General features: G+C 44.4%; 1 protein-coding gene across 5 annotated transcripts in view; it reads right to left on the minus strand.

Moving 5' to 3' along the window:
• Positions 1-23,397, minus strand: part of ANXA3 (annexin A3) — a 98,776-nt gene that overhangs the window by 11,239 nt on the left and 64,140 nt on the right. For all 5 annotated transcript variants that reach the window (XM_029600367.1, XM_029600338.1, XM_029600357.1 and 2 more), the window contains exons 10-12: positions 21,579-21,674; positions 6,493-6,551; positions 6,106-6,228 (exon numbers count right to left, since the gene is read on the minus strand). In XM_029600367.1, the coding sequence (XP_029456227.1) occupies positions 6,106-6,228; positions 6,493-6,551; positions 21,579-21,674 (278 nt within the window). The remainder of the gene's footprint in view (positions 1-6,105; positions 6,229-6,492; positions 6,552-21,578; positions 21,675-23,397) is intronic.

Below are 23,397 nucleotides of genomic sequence, written 5' to 3' on the forward strand. Positions count from 1 at the left end.
TCCAATCACTCAGCTCCACTCCCGTTTCCAGGGATCTATTGAACAGGTCATGCAGCAGATCAGCCAACTCATTTCTGAGCTCCCTCAGTATCCTGGGATGAACTTCAACCAGCCCCATGGCCTTGTCCACTTTGTTTTCCTAGCTCTTGCCATACATTCTCTTTTGTAAATGGAGTTTCATCTTCCCCATCTCCATCTATGGTCTTCTCAACCAGCATCGGTCCTTCTCCAGGGTCTTCTTCAGTGAACACCAAACTGAAGTATTTGTTTAATATTTCTGCCATTTCTTCATCTCTCTCCACCCAGTGCTCATCACCTTTTAATTTCATTATATCACTTTCTCTGATATATCTGAAAAATGTTTTGTCTCCTTTCTTTACCTCTTTGACAATAATTTCTTCTTCTTGAATTTTTGCATTCCTGATTTCTTTCTTCATCTCCCTCAGTTTTATTGGTATAGCCACAAGTAGGCTATGGCTCACCCATATTTCACTCAGGCCCACCCAATTTGTTTTAGGCATTAGGAAGTTTTGCCCTAGGAGTCAAAAAGCAGGCAGCAGCCACCCAGTGCCAATAGCAAAGAGCCAGCCGTCAACGTTTGTCAGCTGTCAATTTTGTGTGGTTTTCTTATCGTTTTCGGGGGGAGAAAGGGCACATTAAAAAAAAAAACAAAACCCCAAACTCATCCCCAACCCTTCAAATTTAATTAATTGCAACCTCTCACCCTCCTGACCCCCCCAAGACTTACCGAAAGTCCCTGGTGTCCAGCGGGGTCCCGGGAGCAATCTCCCCCTCTCGGGCCGTTGGCTGCCACTAATCAAAATGGCGCTGATGGCCCTTTGCCCTTACCACGTGACAGGGGCTATCGGTGCCATTGGTCGGCCTCGTCACATGGTAGGAGCAATGGCTGGCCCGCGCAGCTGAAACGAAATTGGCCCGATCCGCGGGAAAACGAAATTTCCCGCGGTGGGCCGATAACGATGGCCAAATCAAAAGGTTCGGCTGAATCGCATCTCTAATATTTGCTGCTATAATTTTTGGAAAAAAGATGGTGTTTTGTTTATTTTTTTGCTGATATATTTTTTAAGTGGTATAGGAAAGTGAATAATTTGTTCTCCCATTAATTTTCTTGCTCATTCTTTTGTGGGAAGAATTTTATTTTCCTCTGTCAATTTTGGGAATTGTGCATCTCTGATAGCTTTATATTTTGCACATTACAGGAGGAAATTGATTTGTTTTCAAATGGTGAGGCTCTGCAGGTAATGTCAGGCTTTTTGATGTTTCCATTTTAGCTTTTGCCTGCATATTTCTAATTTGTGGTCACTTATTTTGTATTTGGTGAGGAGCTATCTGTGTTTTACATGTGCAACTAAGGTAGGTAACCTGCTAGCATGTCATTCCTGTACTGGAATCAGCAGCAGTCCACTTTGTTCTGTTTTCCAATCTATACTTCCCAATGGGGGGGCATATTGTATTCTAGGACAATGGTTCTCAACCTTTCATGACTACAGTACCACTTTCAAGAGTTTTAGATATCTTGTGTACTCCAAGGTGACAACATTTATGGGATACTGCCTAAAAATACCTCTTATTCCTGAATGTAACTTGCATTGAGCTACCAATGTAAAGGGGTGAACTAAATACACAATAAGTATAATAAAAATATAATTACCACTTTTTTAAATACAACTGAAATGTTTCTTTAATTATACACCTGTTTCAGTATTGGCAAGTGCTTGAAGTCATAGTGTCAAAAATATTAAAAACATGACAGCTACAGCAGACTATTTAGAAATCTATTGTCAGGTGCACGGCTAAGTATTATTTATCAGTAGGAGTATAACGACCCTGGCTCAGAGCTGTATGCCTAGTGCCCATCCAGGTTAACCTCGGGTCCAGCCCATCAGTTCTGGCTATGCCAGTGCTTGAGAGTCTTGTCTTCAGATGCGAGTATTGTCTTACATATGACATCTGAAGAAGGAACCTATGTAGTTTTGAAAGTTTATTAGATGATTCTTATGCAGCTGAAGTAAAAGGTTTCAATCTGACAAGAATCCTGCAACTGGAATGTCATTTTCAATTATTAACTTATTGTATGTTCTATGCAGCTTGGTTGTCGGGCACTAAGGCCAAAGCATATAGAGCAGCCTAACCACATTTGTTAACTTGGAAAAGTGATTAAGGCATGGCTATTTTCATAAACGTTTCATGGTTCTATTTATTATTATTTAGGTTAATTTATTTCTTAGATATTCTGAATCATTTTTATGCTGGTTAATTTTATATTCATATAATTTATTTATGTTTGGAAGTGACTTTATTGCTTTATGTTCTTGTCGCTTTTACTATCTGAAAATTTTTGATTGTTTTAATGTTGTACCATGTTTTGGGATCGGATGTAAGGCGTGTTATAAATAAAAAGTTAATAGAAAAAGTTGATGTACAGTTTATTTTTTGTTATTATATAGATGATAGAAGCTTAAATACATTTTATGAAAAGAAGGACATCACCAAACAAAACTGAGCTAGTGAGAGCTCCTTGATAAGAATCTGGCAGCACATCACTGATTGTGTAAGAATCAATCAGTTTGGTGTATTCCCCTGACTCTTCCAGTGTGTTTGCCTGAATGGATGTGCACTATAAGGACTGCATGATCTCAATTCCTCTGATTTTTTTGCTCTGGTTTTTCACTCTGTTTTGTTTTTATATGGGATTCTAGTATTGCTCTCAGGGAGAGAGAACACATTGGGGCCAATGCAATATTTATGCACAGAAAGCAGGCGCTGAACAGTCAGTGCCTGCTTTCTTAACACGTCCCCAGGCGCCCCCACGTGGGGGCATCATGCAATATTTAAATTAGGCTGCTTGCTAACGAGAGCCCGAGAGTGTCTGCTGTCCGCCGGTTAGGAAAACAGACACCGTGATAATTGGCGTCGGTTTCCCTAAATGCCGCACAGCCAGGGATACAGGAAACGGATGCTTGTCAGATGAGCGGCCATTTCCTGCACCCAACTGCCTTTTTTTTTTTTTTTTAGTTAGTTTTAGTTTAGTTTAGTTTTTCATCCTACTTAATATCGTTGCGATATCATGCATATTTATTGTGGATATCCTGAAAACCTGACTGGCTAGGTATCATTGCGAGATTAAGTAGGAGGCAGTACAGAAAAGCAGTTTTTTTCTGCTTTTCTGTACTAGTTTTAGGAACACTCAGCTATAACCGCCTGCTCCGGGCAGGCATTAATTTCTGATCGCTAAAATGTGCGTCTTAGACGCATCAGCCCCATAGGGAGGTCCCTGAGGAAGGAAGAGTGGGGATGAGGGAGGATGTGAGAGACAGAATAAGAGATGGAGTGGGAGGGAGTAAGGAAGTATGAGAGGACACCTATTATTAAAATACTATGTCACCCTTTTAACTGTAGGGGCAGACACCACTAATCCTTCCCCTCCCCCCCCATCCTCAAGATATCCAGTTACGGTCTGTGAAGAAGTTAGCAATTTTACAACCAGCAGATTTATGAAAGGTCTTGGAACAGGGTTTCTCAACCTCCGGTCCATGGACTGACATTAGTCACTTGCAGGATTTCTGCTGGTCCATGGAGCGACAGTGTTTAAAGGAGGATGAGAAGGAAGCAAGATCTGTGCTGTAGCGCAGGGGTTCTCAGCCCAGTCCTAGAGACACACCTAGCCAGTCAGGTTCTCAGGATATCCACAATGAATATGCAAGAGATAGATTTGCATACAATGGAGGCAATACATGCAAATTTCTCTCATACATATTCATTGTGGATATCCTGAAAATTTCACTGGCTAGGTGTGTCCCGAGGACTGGGTTGAGAACCCATACTGTAGCTGCACACACTGCACTGCACCCTGTACCACAACCAGCATAGAATTTTCTTAACTCTCTTCCCCTACCCTGCAAACTTTTTTTTCTCCAGCTGGGGCCGATCTTGAAGCACCATTTCTGGGAAAGAAGCAGCTGGAACTGAATGTTAATGAGCTGGCATGAGACTGAATCCTCATCTGCCCAACTCTAAAGTAGAGATGAGCTTCGTTTTTCTGGCTCGGGTCGGATTTCAGTTTGGGCGCTTCGTGGGAAAACTTGTTTTCCCACGGATCGTTTTTTGGCAAAAACGAAGCTGGAAGCCGAACCCGAAACGGGAAAAACAAACTAAATAAAGAAAAATCCAAATCGGAAAAAAAAACCACCCAACCCTTCACATTTACTATATTACAACCCCCCCACCATCCCGGTCCCTCCCCAAGACTTACTAAAAGCCCTGGTGGTCCAGCGGGGTCCCGCGACCAATCTCTCCCTCCGGGCCGTCGGGCCTGCTACGAATCAAAATGGCGCCGATGGCCCTTTGCCCTTACAATGTCACAGGGGCTACCGGTGCCATTGGTCGGCCTCTGTCACATGGTAGGAGCATAAGATGGCGCTGGCCATCCATTGCTCCTACCATGTGACAGGGGCCAACCAATGGCACCAGTAACCCCTGTGACATCGTAAGGGCAAAGGGCCATCGGCGCCATTTTGATTCGTAGCAGGCCCGACAGCCCGACTGCCTGGAGGGAGAGATCGCTCGCGGGACCCCGCTGGACCACCAGGGCTTTTAGTAAGTCTTGGGGAGGGATCGGGATGGTGGGGGATTGTAATATAGTAAATGTGAAGGGTGGGGTGGTTTCTTTTTTTTTTTTTAATAAATGTGCCCCTCCCCCCGCACAAACCCGAAAAACGAATTTTCCCCGAAGTTCGGGGAAAATCCGTTTTGTGGTTCGCGTCCCCCGAACCCTGACGAATTAGGCAATTTCATTGAAATTGACTAATTCGTGATAAACGAATGCACATTTCTACTCTAAAGTCCCACCTTCCATACCAGAAGCCAGGAGAGGATGAGGCCATTGCAGGGCTTGAGAAGACAGGAGACACTGACTCGGTCTCCCACCAGCTCATTAACATTCAGCTGCAGTTGTTCCCCTCCCAGAGATTAGGCCTCAGGACTGACCTCCAAATGATAAAAAAAAAAAAAAAGGAAAAAGTCAGTGAGGCATTAATTGTAGTAATGTTGCTGGTTGATAGAGGGGAGGGAGTTTTTACATTTTTTTTTTTTTAATGATGAGCTGGTGGCTGACTAGGACAGAGGAAAAAAGGGAGATGTTTTTCCTTTTTAAACAACCAACTGGTGACTGACTGGATGGGGAAGGGAAAAAGGAAGGGAGGAGGATTTTTTGTTTCAATGATCTACTGGTGGCCGGCTGGGAGAGGATGGGGGAGATAGGTGTTGTTTTTTTTAATTTAATAAGAGCAACTTTTTTTTAGAAAACAATTTTCTTAAACTGGCTAATTACTTCTTAAAACAACATAGTCCAGCTGCAGGGCTGACCCATGAGATTAAAGACCAAGTAGGTGAGAGAATATATCTTCCCCTCCATCCCAAGTCTTCATTTTCTGGAGAAGCCCTCCCTCCCCACTCAGTGCTATCAATCTTATGTAATTTAAAGGAAAGTAGCTAGCTGGCCCTTTCCATACAAAGCTTGATGAAGCACTGTCTTGGAGGAAATGAGATATTTTATAATGTATTCAACTTGTAAATGTTTATGCTCAAGCAACAGCAGCTATCACCAAAACAAATGTATGCTAGGACATTGGATTTGCATTTAGAATCACGTATACGTAGTTCAGAAGCCTGGTATGTTTTGGTTGTGTCGCGATGGAGGCAAGACTTCTGTAAGCCTGCACAGCGCTCTTGCGGAAGCCAGCCAAACACTCATATGGTAAAAAGAAACAAAAAAAGACCGAGCCTCTGAATTAAATCTTCCCTAAGAGTTACCACTATCGGGATTACACTCACACACACACACACAACACTCTGCAGTTAGTTCTAGTTTGACTAGCTTTCTGCAGGTGCCGAGATGTCTCGGGCCTCTTGGATCATGCCAGTTCTACAGGTGCAGAGCTCTCTTAGCCCTCGCAGCTATTCGAAAAACATCTCCGAGGGTCCTCAGCCATTACACTCTACAGGTGAGAATGAACTGAAGGCATCTGAACTGCCAATGGTTGCAGGATAAACTAATATAATTCTGCTCAGTATAAAGGTTCTTACTTTGATGGAGGAGTACAAGGAATATCCAGAGAGCTTCTTATACTCGGTTCGAATATCCAGCATGTCTATTTCTGACCTACAGACCATTATCCTTGTCAGAGTAAACTCATCTGTTCCAGCACCCTGTTAAAAAAAAAAACAACAATAAATGGCAGACATGAGATGACAATGTTCTCGTTGAAAGTTGAGCACTGTGCACGTTGTATCAAAGTGCGTGCTCCTCTTCCTTTAATCTGCTAGCTTCTAAGCTAGCTGTCACACCATTAATGACCTAAACCACAGAGTAACCCAAGGCTTAAACCAAGCTTTCAGTGACAGCATACACCGACTGCTGTTCTAAGCGAGCAGCCCCTCTCCATGAAAATATAAGAAAGACGGGGAACCCACCTTCAAAGCTTTGTGCAGTCTTTCAGCGAAAAAGGCCGGGGTGTTATTCACACACTTCACTGTAGGAAAAATCATAAGGTTCGAGTTAATTGTTAAAATATTTAGGAGGGAGGGAAAAAAAAAAAAGAAAAAAATTAGACTTGCTATCCTTGCACAATGCAGTATATCAAAAGCAGGACTGCTAGCTGGCTTCACTGTTTCAGGACAGGTTGACCCCAATCCTGGTTGAACCCCATTGCACGCATGGAACTGTAGTTTTGATTTTCCCTACCGATTTGATTAGGAAAAGCAGAAATACAATCCATGCAGGCAACGAGGTAAGAAGCGGAGCCAGTTGGCATACGACCATTAGTAATTAAGCCCATCCTCTGTTCGTGACAAATTTTAATAACCACGTCATTGTTATCCTACTTTCTGAAGGAAGAAAAGTAGGCTTATGAGATCACTGTGTGCGTCTATGCAGGCTGGAGGTTCAAGGGGATTCTGATAGGGGTATTTGTTAAGGATCCATATATACATGTGGATGTGCATTCTGAAAAGTAGGATTGATTAGTTCTGTGTAGAACTTTTCATGAATACTCTTAACTACTTTTCTGAAGCCTCGGAGAGTCATCACACTAACAAGACAAATGCAAATTACCTCCTACTCCTTAGATAAAATTATTTTGACCATGTCATTGCATATGACCTCACACATACAATATGAACCAAAACATGTGAGGTAACGAAGGACACTACTGCCACAGGTTCAGAGGCATTGCAGAGTAGTTAGCTGAATGAATTACAAATAGCTTTGCATTAAAAGGTAAATTTTAGTGACATTTCCATGAGTAAAACAGGGATTTACCAACAGAAATAGCCCATTATAAAATTGCCCACTCCTTATAGAAACATAGAAATGATGGCAGAAAAGGACCAAATGATCCATCCAGACTGCCCAGTAAGTTTATGATAATTTGTGCTGTGCTGTGTAGGTTACCCCATGCTTATTCATTTCCCAGACCATAAAAATTAGGGCCCTTGTTGGTTGCTGTTTGAATCCAATTCCCTATTACCCCCGAGCTTATCAGTATCCCACACTAGCCCTTGTTGATTGCTGTTGAGTCCAATTCCCTGTTATGCCTTGCCATTGAAGCAGAAGGCAATGTTTGAGTTGCATCAAAGTATCAGTCTTATTGGAATGTTAAGGGTAGAAACCGCCGCATCAGCAAGTTACCCCCATTCTTGTTTCCTCAGACCATAAAAGTCGGGGCCCTCGTCTGCTGAATGAATCCAATTCCCCTTTTCCTGCTGCCGTTGAAGCAGAGTTCAATGATGGAGTTGCATCAACAGTATCAAGGCTTATTGGTTAAGAGTAATAACTGTCGCACCATCAAGTTACTCCATGCACTCTTTTCTTCATTTCCATCCTTTAACCTTTAGGGTTCCACAGTATTTATCCCATTCACCACCTCCTCCGGAAGGGCATTCCAGGCATCCACCCACCCTCTCCGTGAAGAAATATTTGGCTCTGAAGCGTGCTCCTTGGAGTTTCATTTTGTGACCTCTAGTTCTGCTGATTTCTTTCCAACATAAAAGGTTTGATGTTTGCACATCATTAAAACTTTTTAGTTATCTAAAGATCTCTATCATATCATCCCTGTCTCTCCTCTCTTCCAGGGTATATATATTCATATCCTTCAGTCTCTCCTCATAGGTTTTCCGACCCCACACCATTTTGCTAGCCCTTCTCTGGACCACCTTCATCCTGTCTCTAACTCTTTTGAGATAACAGCTCCAGAACTGAATACAATACTCCAGGTGAGGCCTCACCAAGGACCTGTACAAGGGCATCACCACCTCCATTTTCTTACTGGTTATTCATCTCTCTATGCAGCCCAGCATTCTTCTGGGTTTAGCTATCACCTTGTCACAGTGCATCACCATCTTCAGATCGCCAGAGACTATCACCCCAAGATCCCATTCTTGGTCCATGCACATCAGCCTCCCCCCTCCAATCTCATACAGCTCTTTTGGATTACCACACCCCAAAAGCATGACTCTGCACTTCTTGGCATTGAATCCCAGCTGCCAAATCTTCAACCACTCTTCGAGCCTTCGTAAATCCCTTTTCATTCTCTCTACTCCTTCAGGCATGTCTATTCTGTTGCAGATCTTGGTATCAACCATAAATAGATAAACTTTAGCTTCTATCCCTTCCACAATGTTGCTCACAAAGATATTGAAGAGAACCAGTCCCAATACCGATCCCTGAGGCACTCCACGTAAGACGGCTCTCTCTTTAGAGTAGGTTCCATTTACCATTACACAGTTTGAAATCCACACCTCCACCTTGGTGCTCACTCCGAAGCTTCTCATTTTGTTCACAAGCCTCCTATGTGGAACGGTATCAAAAGGTTTGCTGAAATCCAAATAGATTACAGAGTCTCTTCCTTGATCCAATTCTCTAGTCACCCAATCAAACAAATCAATCAGATTTGTTTGATAGGACCTTCCTCTGGTGAATCCATGCAACTTACCGGATTGTAGATAGTCCGGTATCCTTTCTTTCAGCAGCTCTCCATTAATTTTCCCCTACCAAAGTGAGACTAACTGGCCTGTAGTTTCCAGCCTCTTCTCTGCTTCCACTCTTATAAACCATTCTTCTTCAATCTTGCAGCACCCCTCCTGTTTCCAGGAATCTATTGAACAAATCATTTAGCGGACCCACCAGAACATCTCTGAGCTCTCTTAATATCCTGGGATGTACCTCATCCAGCCCCACATTCAGTTTTCCTAGTTCTTTCCAAACATACTCTTCTGTAAAAGGAGTTGTGTCCAGCCCATTCCCTTCTACGGTCTCTAGGATCCCTTCTCTAGGGTCTTCTTTAGTGAACATAGAACTGAACAATTTGTTTAATATTTCCACCATTTCCTTGTCTATTGTGGCACATTGCTCCTTGTCACCTTTCAATTTTACTATACAACTTTGGGTTTTCCTTCTTTTTCTTACATATCTGAAAAATGTTTTGTCACCTCTCTCTCTCGGGCGATCCTTTTCTTCCACTTGACCTTTTGCTTTTCTGATTTCTTTCTTCATCTCCCTCATTATCACCAGATATTGATCCCTGTGTTCCTCTTTTTGGGATCCTTTATACTTCCTAAATGCTGATATTTTTGCCTTTATTTTTGCAGCCACTTCCTTTGAGAACCAAATTGGTTTCTTTTTCCTTGAACTTCTGTTTACTTTTCTAACATATAGATTTCTTGCTTTTGTAATAGCTCCTTTTAATTTAGCCCACTGTTTCACCTCGCCCATTTTCTCCCAGTCTTCTAGTTCTTCCTCCAGGTACAACCCCATATTGTCAAAGTCAATATATTTGAAATTCAAAACTCAGGTCTTTGTGTGACGTCTTTGTTTCTTATTCAAAATATCAACCCATACAGTCTGATAATCATTTGTACTCAGATGGGCACCTGTCAGGACATTATAGACATTAGCCCCATTTGTGAGCATTAGGTCCAGGATTACACCGACCCTCATGGGATCCATTACCATTTGTTTGAACATAGGCCCTTGGAGGGCATCTACTATCTGTCTACGTCTTGTAGATTCCGCAGAAGGGATACTCTAGTCTACATCCAGTAGATTAAAATCTCCAACGATCAACACTTCTTCCTTCTTTCCCATCTTTTCAATGTCTTCGATCAGATCTCTGTCCAGCTATTCTGTATGAATTGGAGGCCTACAGATCACACTGATGTAAATAGAAGCGTTATCATCTTTTTTAAAGCTAGCTCATAATGCTTCTTCCCTACCCCATGTCCCTTGCATTTCAATTGCTTGGATATTGCTTCTGACATAAAGTGCTACTCCTCCTCCTTTCCTGTTCTCTCTGTCCTTCCTTAATAAGTTATAGCCAGGGATAGCTATATCCCAGTCATGTGACTCCATAAACCATGTTTCTGTAACAGCAACGATGTCCAGATCCGCTTCCACCATTAGAGCCTACAGATCTTGGATTTTTTGGGTAAATTTATGTGCGCATATCATGTTTGCATATAAGTTTACCCAAACTGAGCAGAGGCGTTTCCAGGGGTGGGGCTGGGTAGGGGTCTGCACTTCTACACGTTTTGCCAAAAAATATCTGCGCACAGTTTAGTGGATGTAATTGGGTGTGGGTATTTTGGTGGGATAACTTTCAAAAGGGAATGCATGTGCCTATGTTCCCTTTGAAAACTGGTGAAACTTCTGTGTGAATTGGCTGCCTAATTTATGGTGGCAGTTACAAAATTACCCCTCAAAAAGTTGAATTGATAAGAGGGTGAGTACAGTTGCTTCCTGCATGGACTTGTGAAACATTATGCAGGACACCGAGAACACAGCTGTCTTTTAATGTTGCACTAAACAGAGCCCCAAAATAAAAGCAGGAGAAATAAAAGTTGTACCACACACACAGCTCCATACGGTGCTCAGATACATCAGACACCGAGACTAGGGAGCATACGCATGCATAACCAATAACTTCCAATGATCGGCTAAATAATATATACAGACGGCTCGGAGTGGGGTGAAATGCCAGCCGTGACTATTGTTCTGCTGGGTTAAACCCATATTGCACTGCCCTATACCGGTGCAAAGATTTTGGGCTCAATATTCAGAGACAGATAAATAGGATAACTGGAGAAGACTTATCTGGCTAACTTACAAGGGATATTCAGCAGAGTTGTTAGTTAGCCGGATAAGTCTTTATCCATCCAACTTAAAACCTACTACTGAGCAGGTCTAATTTATCCTGTTAATTTAAACAGGTAAGGCCGAATATTGGCACTTATCCAGCTAAGTTATCTGGTTAAGTAGCTCCTTTCTGATCCGCCCACATCCCACCCACCACTTATTCGGCTAATTGGCAGCTGCTGATCACAGTCAGAAATTTGCCGCCACCACTTAGACAGATAAGTCGCTATTTATTTGGCTTTGGTAGCACTAAATATTGGCTTCTTTGCAGATTAACCTCTGACAGGGTAATTTTCAGAGCTATTTACGTGTATAAAACATGGGTTTATGTGCATACATGGCTCCTTTGGAAAGTTGCCTGGGACTGAGACATAAGAAGTGTATGCCTCACCTGACGTCACACACACTTTTATACATACAAAACAGGCAGGGGTTGAGGGAGTAGAGTTGGGGTTGGGACTTGCGTGCAGACTTTTGCTTTTAAAAAGCGTGCATGTAAATTAACCCACACAAGTAATGTGCTACAAAGAGCAGGTATAAACTTTGTGCATCTTGGTCTTTGTATTTATTTTGGATTAATTGGTGTAATTGTGCTTAACTTTATAATTATAATCCACTTTAAATGGAAAACCAAGCCAACACAGAAAACAACATAATAAAATATTAACCTCTCCCAGCCAAAATAACACATTAGTGCCACTAGCCCAACAATTTAGAGGGGAGGAGTACACAATTTTAGGCAATGTCAGGTCAATTGATCCAAAAGAAAAACAAAAGTCAAAAAGGAAGAAACTCACTATACCATCAATATATTATCAGGACCAAAATAGGAGCAGAGGCAGCAAGTGGTTTCCTGAGCCAATTTGTTACTCAAAAAAGCTACCAACTAAGAAAGTTCTTAAAATTAAAAAAAATATTACAAATATGAAGGACTCTTGGTCTTAACAAAAGAAATGTTCTACACTTCTTTTTCATAGCTTTAGCCACATCCAGAAAAACTGTAATCTTACAATTCAGGAACTGGGCTTCTCAATGCTTAAAAAACAAAATGAAGAATCTAGTCCTTGCCTGGATCTAAAACAAAATTGGCAAAGTGCAAGAACAAATTTCTCTTCCTTTCCTAATACCTAGCAGGCCAATACAGTAAGGGCGCGTAAGAAAAAGTGCGGCAGTAACGGGCGCCCGCTCGTTTGCCGTGCGCACAGTTCGGATCACATACCGCTCGATACAGTATTTAAATGGCATGCAAATGCAAGCCGCGTCCAAAGCCCGTCCATGAAGCGCAATCCATTTTACTGTATTTGAAATGACAGGTACCAGGAAGTGGATGGTTCTCCTATGCTCGGGCATTGGGGATTGCCAGTCCTCTCTCCCCCTTCCCGAAGCAAGGCGCAGGGCGAAAAATCGACTCGACATGTTATTAAAGCAAATAGAAATTGTAACAAAAGTAAAACTTATTGCATGCTTCCTGCAGCCCCAGTCCTCTCTCCCCTCCTCCCGAGGCGCCCACCACGGCTCCCCTGCTTCCTGGGGGCAGCCGGCGGCGAAAGCGGCTTCCAGCAGCCCCGCCGGCAAAGGTGCATGAACGCTCGTCCAATTTGGGTGCTCAAGCAGCGAAGGCGCATGAGCGCACGCCGTGACCTGAGCGCCCGGATGGACGTCAGAGGTCACGGCGTGCGCTCATGCGCCTTCGCTGCTTGAGCACCCAAATTGGACGAGCGTTCATGCACCTTCGCTGGCAGGGCTGCTGGAAGCCGCTTTCGCTGCCGGCTGCCCCCAGGAAGCAGGGGAGCCACGGTGGGCGCCTCGGGAGGAGGGGAGAGAGGACTAGGGCTGCTGGAAGCATGCAGTAAGTTTACTTTTGTTACAATTTCTATTTGCTTTAATAACATGTCGAGTCGATTTTCGCCCTGTGCCTTGCTTCGGGAGGGGGGGGGAGAGAGGACTGGCAATCCCCGATGCCCGAGCGTAGGAGGACCAGGCCTGAGCGTAGGAGAACCAGGCCACACCATGTTACTCGCTTGCTCCAACCCACCCACTTATTTGACCGGAGCCTGCCTATTGCTGTCACATCCCTCTAACGCCAGGGTCAGGGTAGGCGGTAAATTAGCGGGTTAAAGACGCGGCAAAACAGTTGGTTAAAAAGGCGATAATCGGGCCGCACGTTACTGTATGGGAGGGAATAGCTAATCCAATCGTTTACATATATTCTTGCCGCGGGCGGAAAGGGATACATGTCGCTTTAAAGCGGTAAAGATTGGTAAAAACGGATAGTGAATCGCGGGTTAGACTTATGCGGCCAAATTGTGGGTAGAAACCGGGTTAGAAACAGGGTAACCGCGGCCGCGCTTTACTATATCGGCCTGTGTGTTAGGTTTAAAAAAAACAAAGGAAGCTTGTGAAGCCTGGGCTTGCTCTTTGACAAAGGCGGGTGGGGGAAGGTGATAAACCTTTGACATAGAGATATGGACTGCTGAGGTATTTGCAAAACCTCTGACATTTCTTCCAAACAATTCTAAGGGAGGCACCGCAGCAATCTTAAGAAAATTAACAGACCTCAACATATAATACCTAATCATTTTCCATCTCAATTTTATTATGCAGGAAAACATCTTTCATCAAGCAGAATTCTTCATCTTCAGATTACTTTATCTCCTCTTCAGTCACAGTTAACTGCTTGGTTATTTTACCTATGGATCTCTGGAACTGGGTTGAGAGGTATTTAATATGCACCACTAAAGCAGTGTTTCTAGGGATGTGAATCGTTTTTCTGATGGATGAAAATATCGTGCGATATTTTCTCATTCGTCAGGAATTAGGGGGTCCCCGAAAGCGAAAGGAAAACCCCACAAAATTTTTGTGGGGTTCTCTTATCATTTTGGGGGGGGGGGGGCAGGAAGTAAGGGCACACAAAAACAACCTCCAAACCCACCCCGACCCTTTAAATCTCATTATTTAGAATCCCCCACCCTCCCGACCCCCCCAAAAACTTTTCTAAAGTACCTGGTGGTCCAACGGGGGTCCCAGGAGCAATGGATGGTCCACGCCATTTTTAAAGATAGCGCCTGCCGTCCATTGCTCGTACCATGTGACAGGGGCCGGCCAATGGCATCGATAGCTCCTGTCACATGGTAAGGGCAAACGGCCATCGGCGCCATTTTGTTTACTGGCAGCCGACAGGCCGAGAGCGGGAGATTGCTCCTGGGACCCCCTGCTGGACCACCAGGTACTTTAGAAAAGTTTTGGGGGGGAGGGCGGGGGATTCTAAATAATGAGATTTAAAGGTTGGGGTGGGTTTTTTCTTTTCAGCTCCGGACAGCCGAAAAAAAAAGAGTTTGAAACCGCGAACGAAGACTTCCTGTGGTTTTACTACGAACCCGATACCGGAAACAAGTCCAGTACCAATTCACATCTCTATTTCCCAGCCCTCTCCTGGAGGCACCTCTGACCAGTCAGGTTTCCAGGATAGGCTACGGGAAATCAATGCGTGCAAACGTTGTACGTGTCCCACCAAAGTCAAAGAGAGGTGGTTATCAGCGATAAATGCTGGCTTTATTTAAGAGCTTCATGTAAACAGAGTTCAAAATGATAACAGAGCAGTAAGTCCCCGTCATGGACCCATGTTTCACCCAGAGACTGCAATGGGAGGGACCAGTAGGCAGACAGCTCAGACTACAAAATGAACAAAATAAATGGAAAATAATAACAGAGGCTTTAAGGAAATGGGGACACTAAGAATGGGGAGGCAGGCAGAACATCTCATATCTTTAACAGTACATTTGTATTACTTGAAAGAAGATCTTAAAGAGGCTGGCAGTACAGAAGGATTTTAAAAGGAATGAATCAAACAGAAGAGGCAAATTACATGCCAAAAAGTGGGTGTGTGCATGTGCCAAAGGCAGCCAATCAAAAACTGTAGTCGGATAGCCAATCTAAAAGAAGGGTTACAGCTAACAGTATATGTGGGGAAAACAATTAGGGAAACAGCAATGAAAAATGGAGGCAGACAAGTTAGAGGGAAACAGATACAGATAGGTTAAAGAAAAATAGATGCTTTACAGTTTGTCTAGTGAATTTAAATAAAAAGTAAAAAAAAAAAAAAAAAAAAAGACTACTTGATATCCCGATTCAGATCATTGGGGGATAAGGAGTGTAATCTATAGATCCAGTGTTGTTCCCTGTATGCCAGAACTTCAGAAAAATTACCTCCTTTACAGGGAGGACAAACCATGTCAATTGCAAGAAGCCATTTAGACGGATAACTAAAAAGTTACCCATTTAAATGGCTTACATGGCTATATTTAGACTTTATCTGGCTAACTTCTAGCCAACTAATAAGTTAGAAGGCTAGAATTTAGCTGGATAAGTTGGGGGGGGTTAAAGGGTTAGTCAACTAAGTTAACCAGCTAACTCCGATATTCAGAGTTAGCCGGTTAACTTAGCTGGCTAAGTCTGTTAGGGTCAAAAGAGCTGTCCTAAAATTAGCTGGCTATAGATAACCAGATATATTCAACAGTGCAGCTGCACTACTGAATATGCCTCCAAAGTTATCCAGATAAGTTTATCTGACTAACAGGTCGATACAGTAAGGCCGCGTTAGAAAGAGTGCGGCAGTGCCGGGCGCACCCTCGTTTGCCGCACGCACAGTTCTGTTCACATACCGCTTAATACAGCGCCTATACAGTATCCTGGGTGCGCTGGTACCTGTCATTTCAACTGACATTTCAACTGACGTTTGAAATGACAGGTACCAGGAAGCAAGGCGCAGGGCGAAAATTAAAACAAAAGGGAATAAAGTGTAAAAAAAGTAAACTTACTGGCGGGAGCCGGCGGGCACACGTTCGAGGTGGGAGCGAGTTCATCGAGGCGGGAGCCGGCGGGCGCGCGTTGATCCAGGCGGTGGCGGGAGCCGGCGGGCGCGCGTTGATCCGGGTGGTGGCGGGAGCCGGCGGGCGGGTGGGCGCACGTTGATCCAGGCGGCGGCGGGAGCAGGCGGGCGCGCGTTCATCCAGGCGGAGGGAGCCGGCGGCAAAAGCGGCCTCCAGCAGCCCCCGCCAGCAGTGAATGAATGCACGCCTGTGTACGCCCGTGCAATTTCGGCGCTCAAGGCGTGACGTCACGACGTTTGACATCATGGCATGTGACGTCGGCGTTCGCTAATGCACTGCCTTGAGCGCCGAAATTGCACGGGCGTACACAGGCGTGCATTCATTCACTGCCGGTGGGGGCTGCTGGAGACCGCTTTCGCCGCCGGCTCCCTCCGCCTGGATGAACGCGCGCCCGCCGGCTCCCGCCACCGCCTGGATCAACACGCGCCCACCCACCCGCCGGCTCCCGCCTCGATGACCGACCGCCCGCCCGCATGGAGATGGGGGATTCGGAAAGTGACATCCAAGGTATTTATAACAACTTTACCAACAACTTGTTTTAAGTTCATTTAAGGAATCGCATGTGTAGTGCAATGATTCACAATATCATGTAAAAAAAAAAAAAGGGGGGGGGCTAGCCGACCATAATAAAATAGACATGGACAGTAAATAAGAGATTAAAAGCTGTCCCTTCATATATTTAATGATTTAAAGGTTTTTAGGTTTTCTTTTGAGGGAAAGTTTGCCGTCTACCCTTAACCCCTGCCTCTAACGCAGGGGTAGGCGGTAAGTTAGCAGGTTAAACGCGGGGCAAAATGGCAGGGTAAAATAGCGATAGTCGGGGCGCGCGTTACTGTATGGGAGGGAATAGCTAATTCGATCGTTTACATCTAATATACATGCCGCGTGCGGAAGGGGTTACCCGGGGATTTAAAGAGGCGATAAGGATGGATTAAAGGGGATAGTGTAACGCGGGTTGGACTAACGCGGCCGAAAAGTGAGTAGAAAGCAGGTTAGGAGCAGGGTAACCGCGGCCGCACTTTACTGTATTGAGCTGTAACTTTGCTATCTGGACTATGTCTGAATATAGACCTCTTTAAATCTGCAAGGGTGTGGGAAGCATCCGACCAGTAAGACACTAACAGCCAAATTTTAAATCCCCCGCGTGTGCAAAAAATGTGGGTTATGCGCCGAAGGGCCAGGCCCAAAGGGGTGGTCCACGGCGCGGGGCTGGAGGCGGCTGGTACAGTGGCCATTTGCCGCTGTACCGGGGAAGGGTCAGAAGGCATGCGCAAGTTGCTACTGCTTTGTTGGACAGTAAGCAACAAAATAAAAACGACAGGTAGGAGAAAGCGTTTAGAGAGTGGGGAGGAGAAGGGAAGAGGAAGGGAGGTTAGGGTAGATGGTAGGGAAGTTCCCTCCCAGTCTGCTCCAATTAAGGAAGGCCGGGATGCGTCGCCATGCGACATTTGCAAAACTGTTTCCCCCTTGCGCGTGCACATGCGCCTATTAAAATCTACCCCTAAGGGCGCTTCAAAACGGGCACTCCGTATGCATGAAAGATGTTAAAAAATGCAAGTCTTTAAAAATTGTGTATTTTTTTCCAACACAAAGCAAGGAACAGGGGCAGATGACGACATTACTACTCCAGTGGAAACATAGATGGAAGAATGTTTCAAGGGGGATACCTTCCCCGTAACAAGGTGTGAAAAAGAGGTACTAGAGAGAGAAGAGGAAAGATGCTGAGCAGTGTCCACATGGTTGGTGCCCTGGGATTGAGGAGTGCAGGTCAGTGAGGGGATGGAGGGCCGAGTGCACTAGCTGATCCTGTAAATTTTTGCCACGGTGAAAAGTAAAACGGGAGGCTTCATTAAAAGTGGCATGTGGGTGGGGGATAGATTAATGACGTTTGATGATGGAACATGGGTTAGAGGACGAGAGGGCACATGTCAGATGATCAAACAAGCGGGCGCCTGGGAAAATAAGAGATTGTGGTTCACATAAAGGGTGTGCTTAAACGTCCATTTCTCCACCCGGGGAGGGTAGCTCTGTGAGAGAAATCTAGATGATCTTGGTGTGAGGCATGAACTCCTGCTGGGTGGAACAAAGGTGGCGCAATCTAAAGAACCGGCCCACCAGGATGTTATCCTGTAAAACCCATGGATGGTGGCTTGTATAGAGGAGTAGTGTATTGCGGTCAGTTTCTTTACGGTAAATTCATGTTTTAAAACTGCCTTCAGTGTGGTAAATGAGAATGTCCAAAAGAGAAATACAGAAAAGGCAAGGCTCCCATGTCAGGCCAGGGTGCCTCCTAGCAACCCACCCTGTTAGCACCATTTTCCAAAACAGCGCTGACCTGACCTTACCTTGCCCTAACCATGTGACTGGGGTAAGTTTATTTATTTGTTAAAATTTCTTTATACCGCTATTCAGTCGAGCCGTCATAGTGGTTTACATCTTATTTAAAAGATTACAAAGTACAAACATAAATATAGTCTAACTTAAAACAAAATAGCATAAAATACATCCTACATAAAATAGAGTAAAGTAATATACTAAAATTATTTAAAAGAAATTAGAATAAGATATAATAAAAGGATTGAATAAAAGGTCCTTTGCTTATTTTCCTTCCAGATTCTTAAAAGCAATACCAAACAGCCATGTTTTTAGATTTTTTTCTGAACAATTTTAAATCTGCTTGCAATCTCAATTCCGCTGGGAGTGAGTTCCAGAGTCTCGGGCCTGCTATTGAAACAGCTGTGTCCCTCACTTGACTTAAGTGAGTTGAATTTACTGATGACACTGTAAGCAAACCCTTATTTACCGATCGCAAGTTCCTCTGGAGTGTATGTAAATGAACCACCGCTTTCAGCCAGTCTCTCTGGTCACCATATATCATTTTATGCAAAATACAGTGGGCCCTCGGGTTACGAACGGCTCGGGTTACGACCAACATTCAAGGTTTCGGGTTAAAAAACAAATTTTGAGTTATGACCACAATTTTCGGTTTTGAGTTACGACTAAAATTCGAGTTATGGCCCGTGCCACGTGCATGCAGGTTTGTTTTTTTTTCGCGGATGCGTTGTAATTGGCCCATTGTTACTGCCTATTGCATTTTTTTGGTCTTGGAAGGCGGGATTTCAACAGAGATTGGATGGCTAGTGTTGCAAGTGGGCAGACCTGGCACGGAAGTGCAAACAACAGCTTCGGGGACAGCATGGGGGAACAGCTAAGCACATTTTATAACCTTTTGGTGAGTACACTGGGGACGTATTGGTGTTTCTGGTAATTAATGACCTTATACAACCATTTTTTATTATAGGTAAGGGGTGCTTTTTGGGAGGTTCGGAACACATTATTGGTTTTCCCATTTTTTCCTATGGAAAAAATAGTCTTGACTTACAACCAACTTGGGTTACAACCAGCCCTCTGGAACCAACTGAGTTCGTAAGTCAAGGGACCACGGTACACAACACTTTAAACTTCTAAAGTCAATGGGAAGCCAATGTAATGCAAACAATACTGGAGTAATATGATCTCTATTTTTGCTGTTAGTTAATATTCTTGCTGCGGCATTTTGCAAAACTTGGTCTGGGGATTGGATCCTAATTTCTATTTTTTGACTGGAGGAAAAGAGGTCCAGGACCTTAATTTTTATTTTTTAACTTGGGGGGTGGGGATGAGAAGGGGGTCAGGACCCTATTTATGTTTTAAGCTCAGGAGGGGGGGGGCAGCAGAACAGGGGCCATTATGTCTTTGGGGAGGAAAGGGGTGGGGACCATCACCGCCCGCCTACATTTTTGCTTTTTTCATTTTGGCAGTGGTGGGGCTGCTTTAACTGGTGGCCCCAGTTTGAGACAGGGATCAGCAGTGACCCCCGCTCAACCTCCCCATTTGCCCGCAATTTATTTTTTTTGGGCCAGCGGCCCTTTAAGGCAATCGCGATCCCGTGAGGTTGGGGCCACCATTGGGTTAGAAGACTGCTCACTGCATTCATTTCTCCTGCGATGTTTGGCCGAGAGACAAAAGAACGAGCCATACTCCCCCTCGATAGTGGGACCCCCTCCTGTGAAAAAACTTCGCGGATTAGTAGCTCTAGGCCTTAGATTTTACCAAAGTTGGCAAAAACTGTGGAAAAAGAAAAATTGTCTCTGATCCAGTTACTTGCTCAACATTTTTCCAACATTCACTTCAGAGGTTCCAGGATATGCAGCTGTTGCCGCTCCCATCTCTGCTAAAACCTGCCTCTTTAGCTTTCCCTGCGTGCCAATGGAGCCATCTGCAGACGCTGTTCCTTCCACACTGGCTGCTTCTGCCACTGTTGGCGCCTCTGACACAGCATGAGGGAATCCCCTTCCCATCATCTCTCTGACATCAGAGAGTGCCCAGGGAGTTCCTCAGTGACTCCCCTTGTCAGATTCACAGGGCTGGCCCTGGACTTGGGAGATAAAGATGTCTCCAGCTCCAGAGGGAGCTGTGGAACACCTTCCCTGCTGCAACCCACAAGGGGCTGTCACCAAGAGACGTAGGTGGATCCCCAGCCCTCACCATCAAACAGTCAAAAGGCCCAGATGGCCCTGGAGCCGGCTGTTCTAGCAGAAAGATATGGGCTTTGCCTTTCTGCGTAACCACCTGAAAGCAGACAAAGGACAGATGAAACTTGTTTAAAAGGTAAATCAAGACTGTACAGCACGCTCCATGTCAGCAGGCATCTGCCATCTTGCTCTGGTTCAACTTAATCATTTTGTCAAGGCATGAGTTATGCAAGTTGTTAGAAAAATTACCCTCCTCAGGTCTAGTTCTTCCAATGGAAAAACAGGCACATGTACACACATGAACCTTATGCTATTTTGGCAAACAAAATGTGTAAAGCCTCTGGGAATGGATGAGGTTCTTACACCGCTCTTCAACAGCATATACGTAACACAGTACCACAGAGTCTCATGTTTTCAAGAGCCTTCCCTCTTTTTCGATCCCCTACCCTTTTTCCAGAAGTTTCCCTCTCAGCCTCCCCTCTCACCACCTCCTCCCTCTCAGTGCCTCTCATTCCCAGCCATCTCTCTTACAATAATCCACTTCAATAGGCAACAGCTCTCTTCCTCCTCCAGCCCCTTCAAAGCAGGTGAAAAAAGCCTTTCCTGCACTTGTCCAAACTTTCAAAGAGAAACTCTGCCGGAGGTTTTCCTTTGAAACCCGCAAACTGTTTCTTGCCTCTTTAATCATGTTGCTTTCATTAACCTTTCAAGTGATGATAAATATGTTTTTAAGGGGTTTTACCTTGGTTTTCTTTCATCTTGCGATAGTTTTTGTGATTTATAATTTATTTATATGTGCAGTAACGGAAGGGCAGGTTACAAATGGCAAGATGCAAATAAAATAAAATAAATGACTTTTAAGCTTGCCGAGGATCTGGACTGTGACAGATCATCTCACCATCTTCCTTATCTCTGTAGTGCACTGGGAGAAACTGCGTGTCTGTCTCCAGCCTTGCAGTATCTTACCTACGGCCAGCAGCAAATCCTCCAGATGTCCTGACATTTCACTCGCTATGCTGTCTTCAATGCTCTTCTTGCAGATGTTCTTGTATTCCCCAAATGCTTAAAGAAAAAAAAGAAAGAAGAAATGGCCATATAATTATCTGACACATTTTTAGAATGGATCCCCAGGGCAATAAACAGGAATTAACAAGGCAAGGAAAAATGTTTAGTATTCTCATGGGCAAAGAGCAGACCCAGGATGACCCAGATATGAGAAAAAGGCCCTGGATGGTCCATGCAGAGGAATCACATTAGAACCAGCACAGAACAGTCTGACCGTGGCCGAGAAATCCTATGTAAAGCATGGGGATAGCAAGCTTCCAAGCAATTTACAAGGGTAGGAAGCATTTTATCTTGTTCACTGGTTGTGAAACCCTCCCTCCTTCAATGCAGTTAAAATGCCCAGCGCACAGATTGTTAACTGCATGGAGAGGTGGTGTTCCTGAGGGGAGAGGTTACGTCAGGGGAGGAAAAGTACACAAGCAGAGGACATTTTCAGGTCTGCGTACATGGCACAGGCACTCGTACTCACCAGCTCTGCCCCGTTCCCAAACACATAAAGAGCAAATACCAAGTACTAGGTCAATTAGATAGGGGCAAAATAAGACCACGGCTTTATCATCATCAAAATATTACAAATCTTGTAACAAATATGATATACATCATCACAAAGGCACGTATCACCCAACTAAGGTCCCCCCTCTCCCTCAGATCAGCCAATGCCCCTCTGATGTGCAAGGTTCTGGTTGTTTTATCCAGGGAGGATGAAATCACAGTGAATAATAAAACCAAAACATTTGAGGATCCTGAAAAACTATATTGATTCTCTTTCAGAAACAAAATGGAAAGTTAGTGATGTGTATGTTCAGAAGGACACAAATGAAGAATACCAGGGCAAGAAAGTGAGTTTTATGTACTGTACACCCTGCTAAAAAGACTACATATAGATTTTTGATTTGCAAACAAGAATGTATATATGGATTCAGGTTTAAGTAAAATTACTGATTACAACTGGGCCAGCTGCAGAAAATCTGTGATTAACAGAGATTCTTGTGAAGAATTATATTTAGGAACCAACGTGCCCCAGCTAAGGCAGGGAAGCCACAACGGGAAGGTGCTCCACCTCTGGAGCAAGGGAGGGGGCAGAAGCTGGGGGTTGGGAGAGCGAACATAATTTAAAGGTGGGCTGGCTCACCCTCCAGCCTCTTCTTTTGGCAGTTTTTCCCTATGGGGATGGCTTGTGGGGTTTTGATATGGCATGGTGGGTGTGGAAGATTGCCAAAGAGTAGCACATAAGGGCGGGGGTTGACCACAACTCATGGTGGGTGTGGAAGATTGCCAAAGAGTAGCACATAAGGGCGGGGGTTGACCACAACTCAAGGTGCACAGCATGTGCAATTCTTGAAAGCTGGCCGGGTAGAGAATACCAAGTAGCGTGGTATTCCTGCTCCTACAATGCATCGATGGGTGACAGTGAAATAAGTTGCCTATCAAATCTTTGAGTTTGATAGCCAGGATTGGCCTGTGCACCACCCAAATTGTGTTGGCATGCTTAATGAATGATAGCTGCTCTTTTACAGAGCAGGACTTCGTTGCACCACTGAGAACTTCGTTAGTAATCAGGATCAAAATGCATGATAACCTGAGGGACGGGGCTTTGACGGCCCTTATGTCCCCCAGTGGCGCTACATTGCTCTAGCATGATCCTATGAAGCATTTGGAGAATGGAAATTAAGCAGGTGAGAGCGTGGTCACCCCTGGGGATTGAGACTATAATAGTAAT

Source organism: Rhinatrema bivittatum, chromosome 1 (assembly GCF_901001135.1).
Source record: "Rhinatrema bivittatum chromosome 1, aRhiBiv1.1, whole genome shotgun sequence".
NCBI lineage: Eukaryota > Metazoa > Chordata > Amphibia > Gymnophiona > Rhinatrematidae > Rhinatrema > Rhinatrema bivittatum.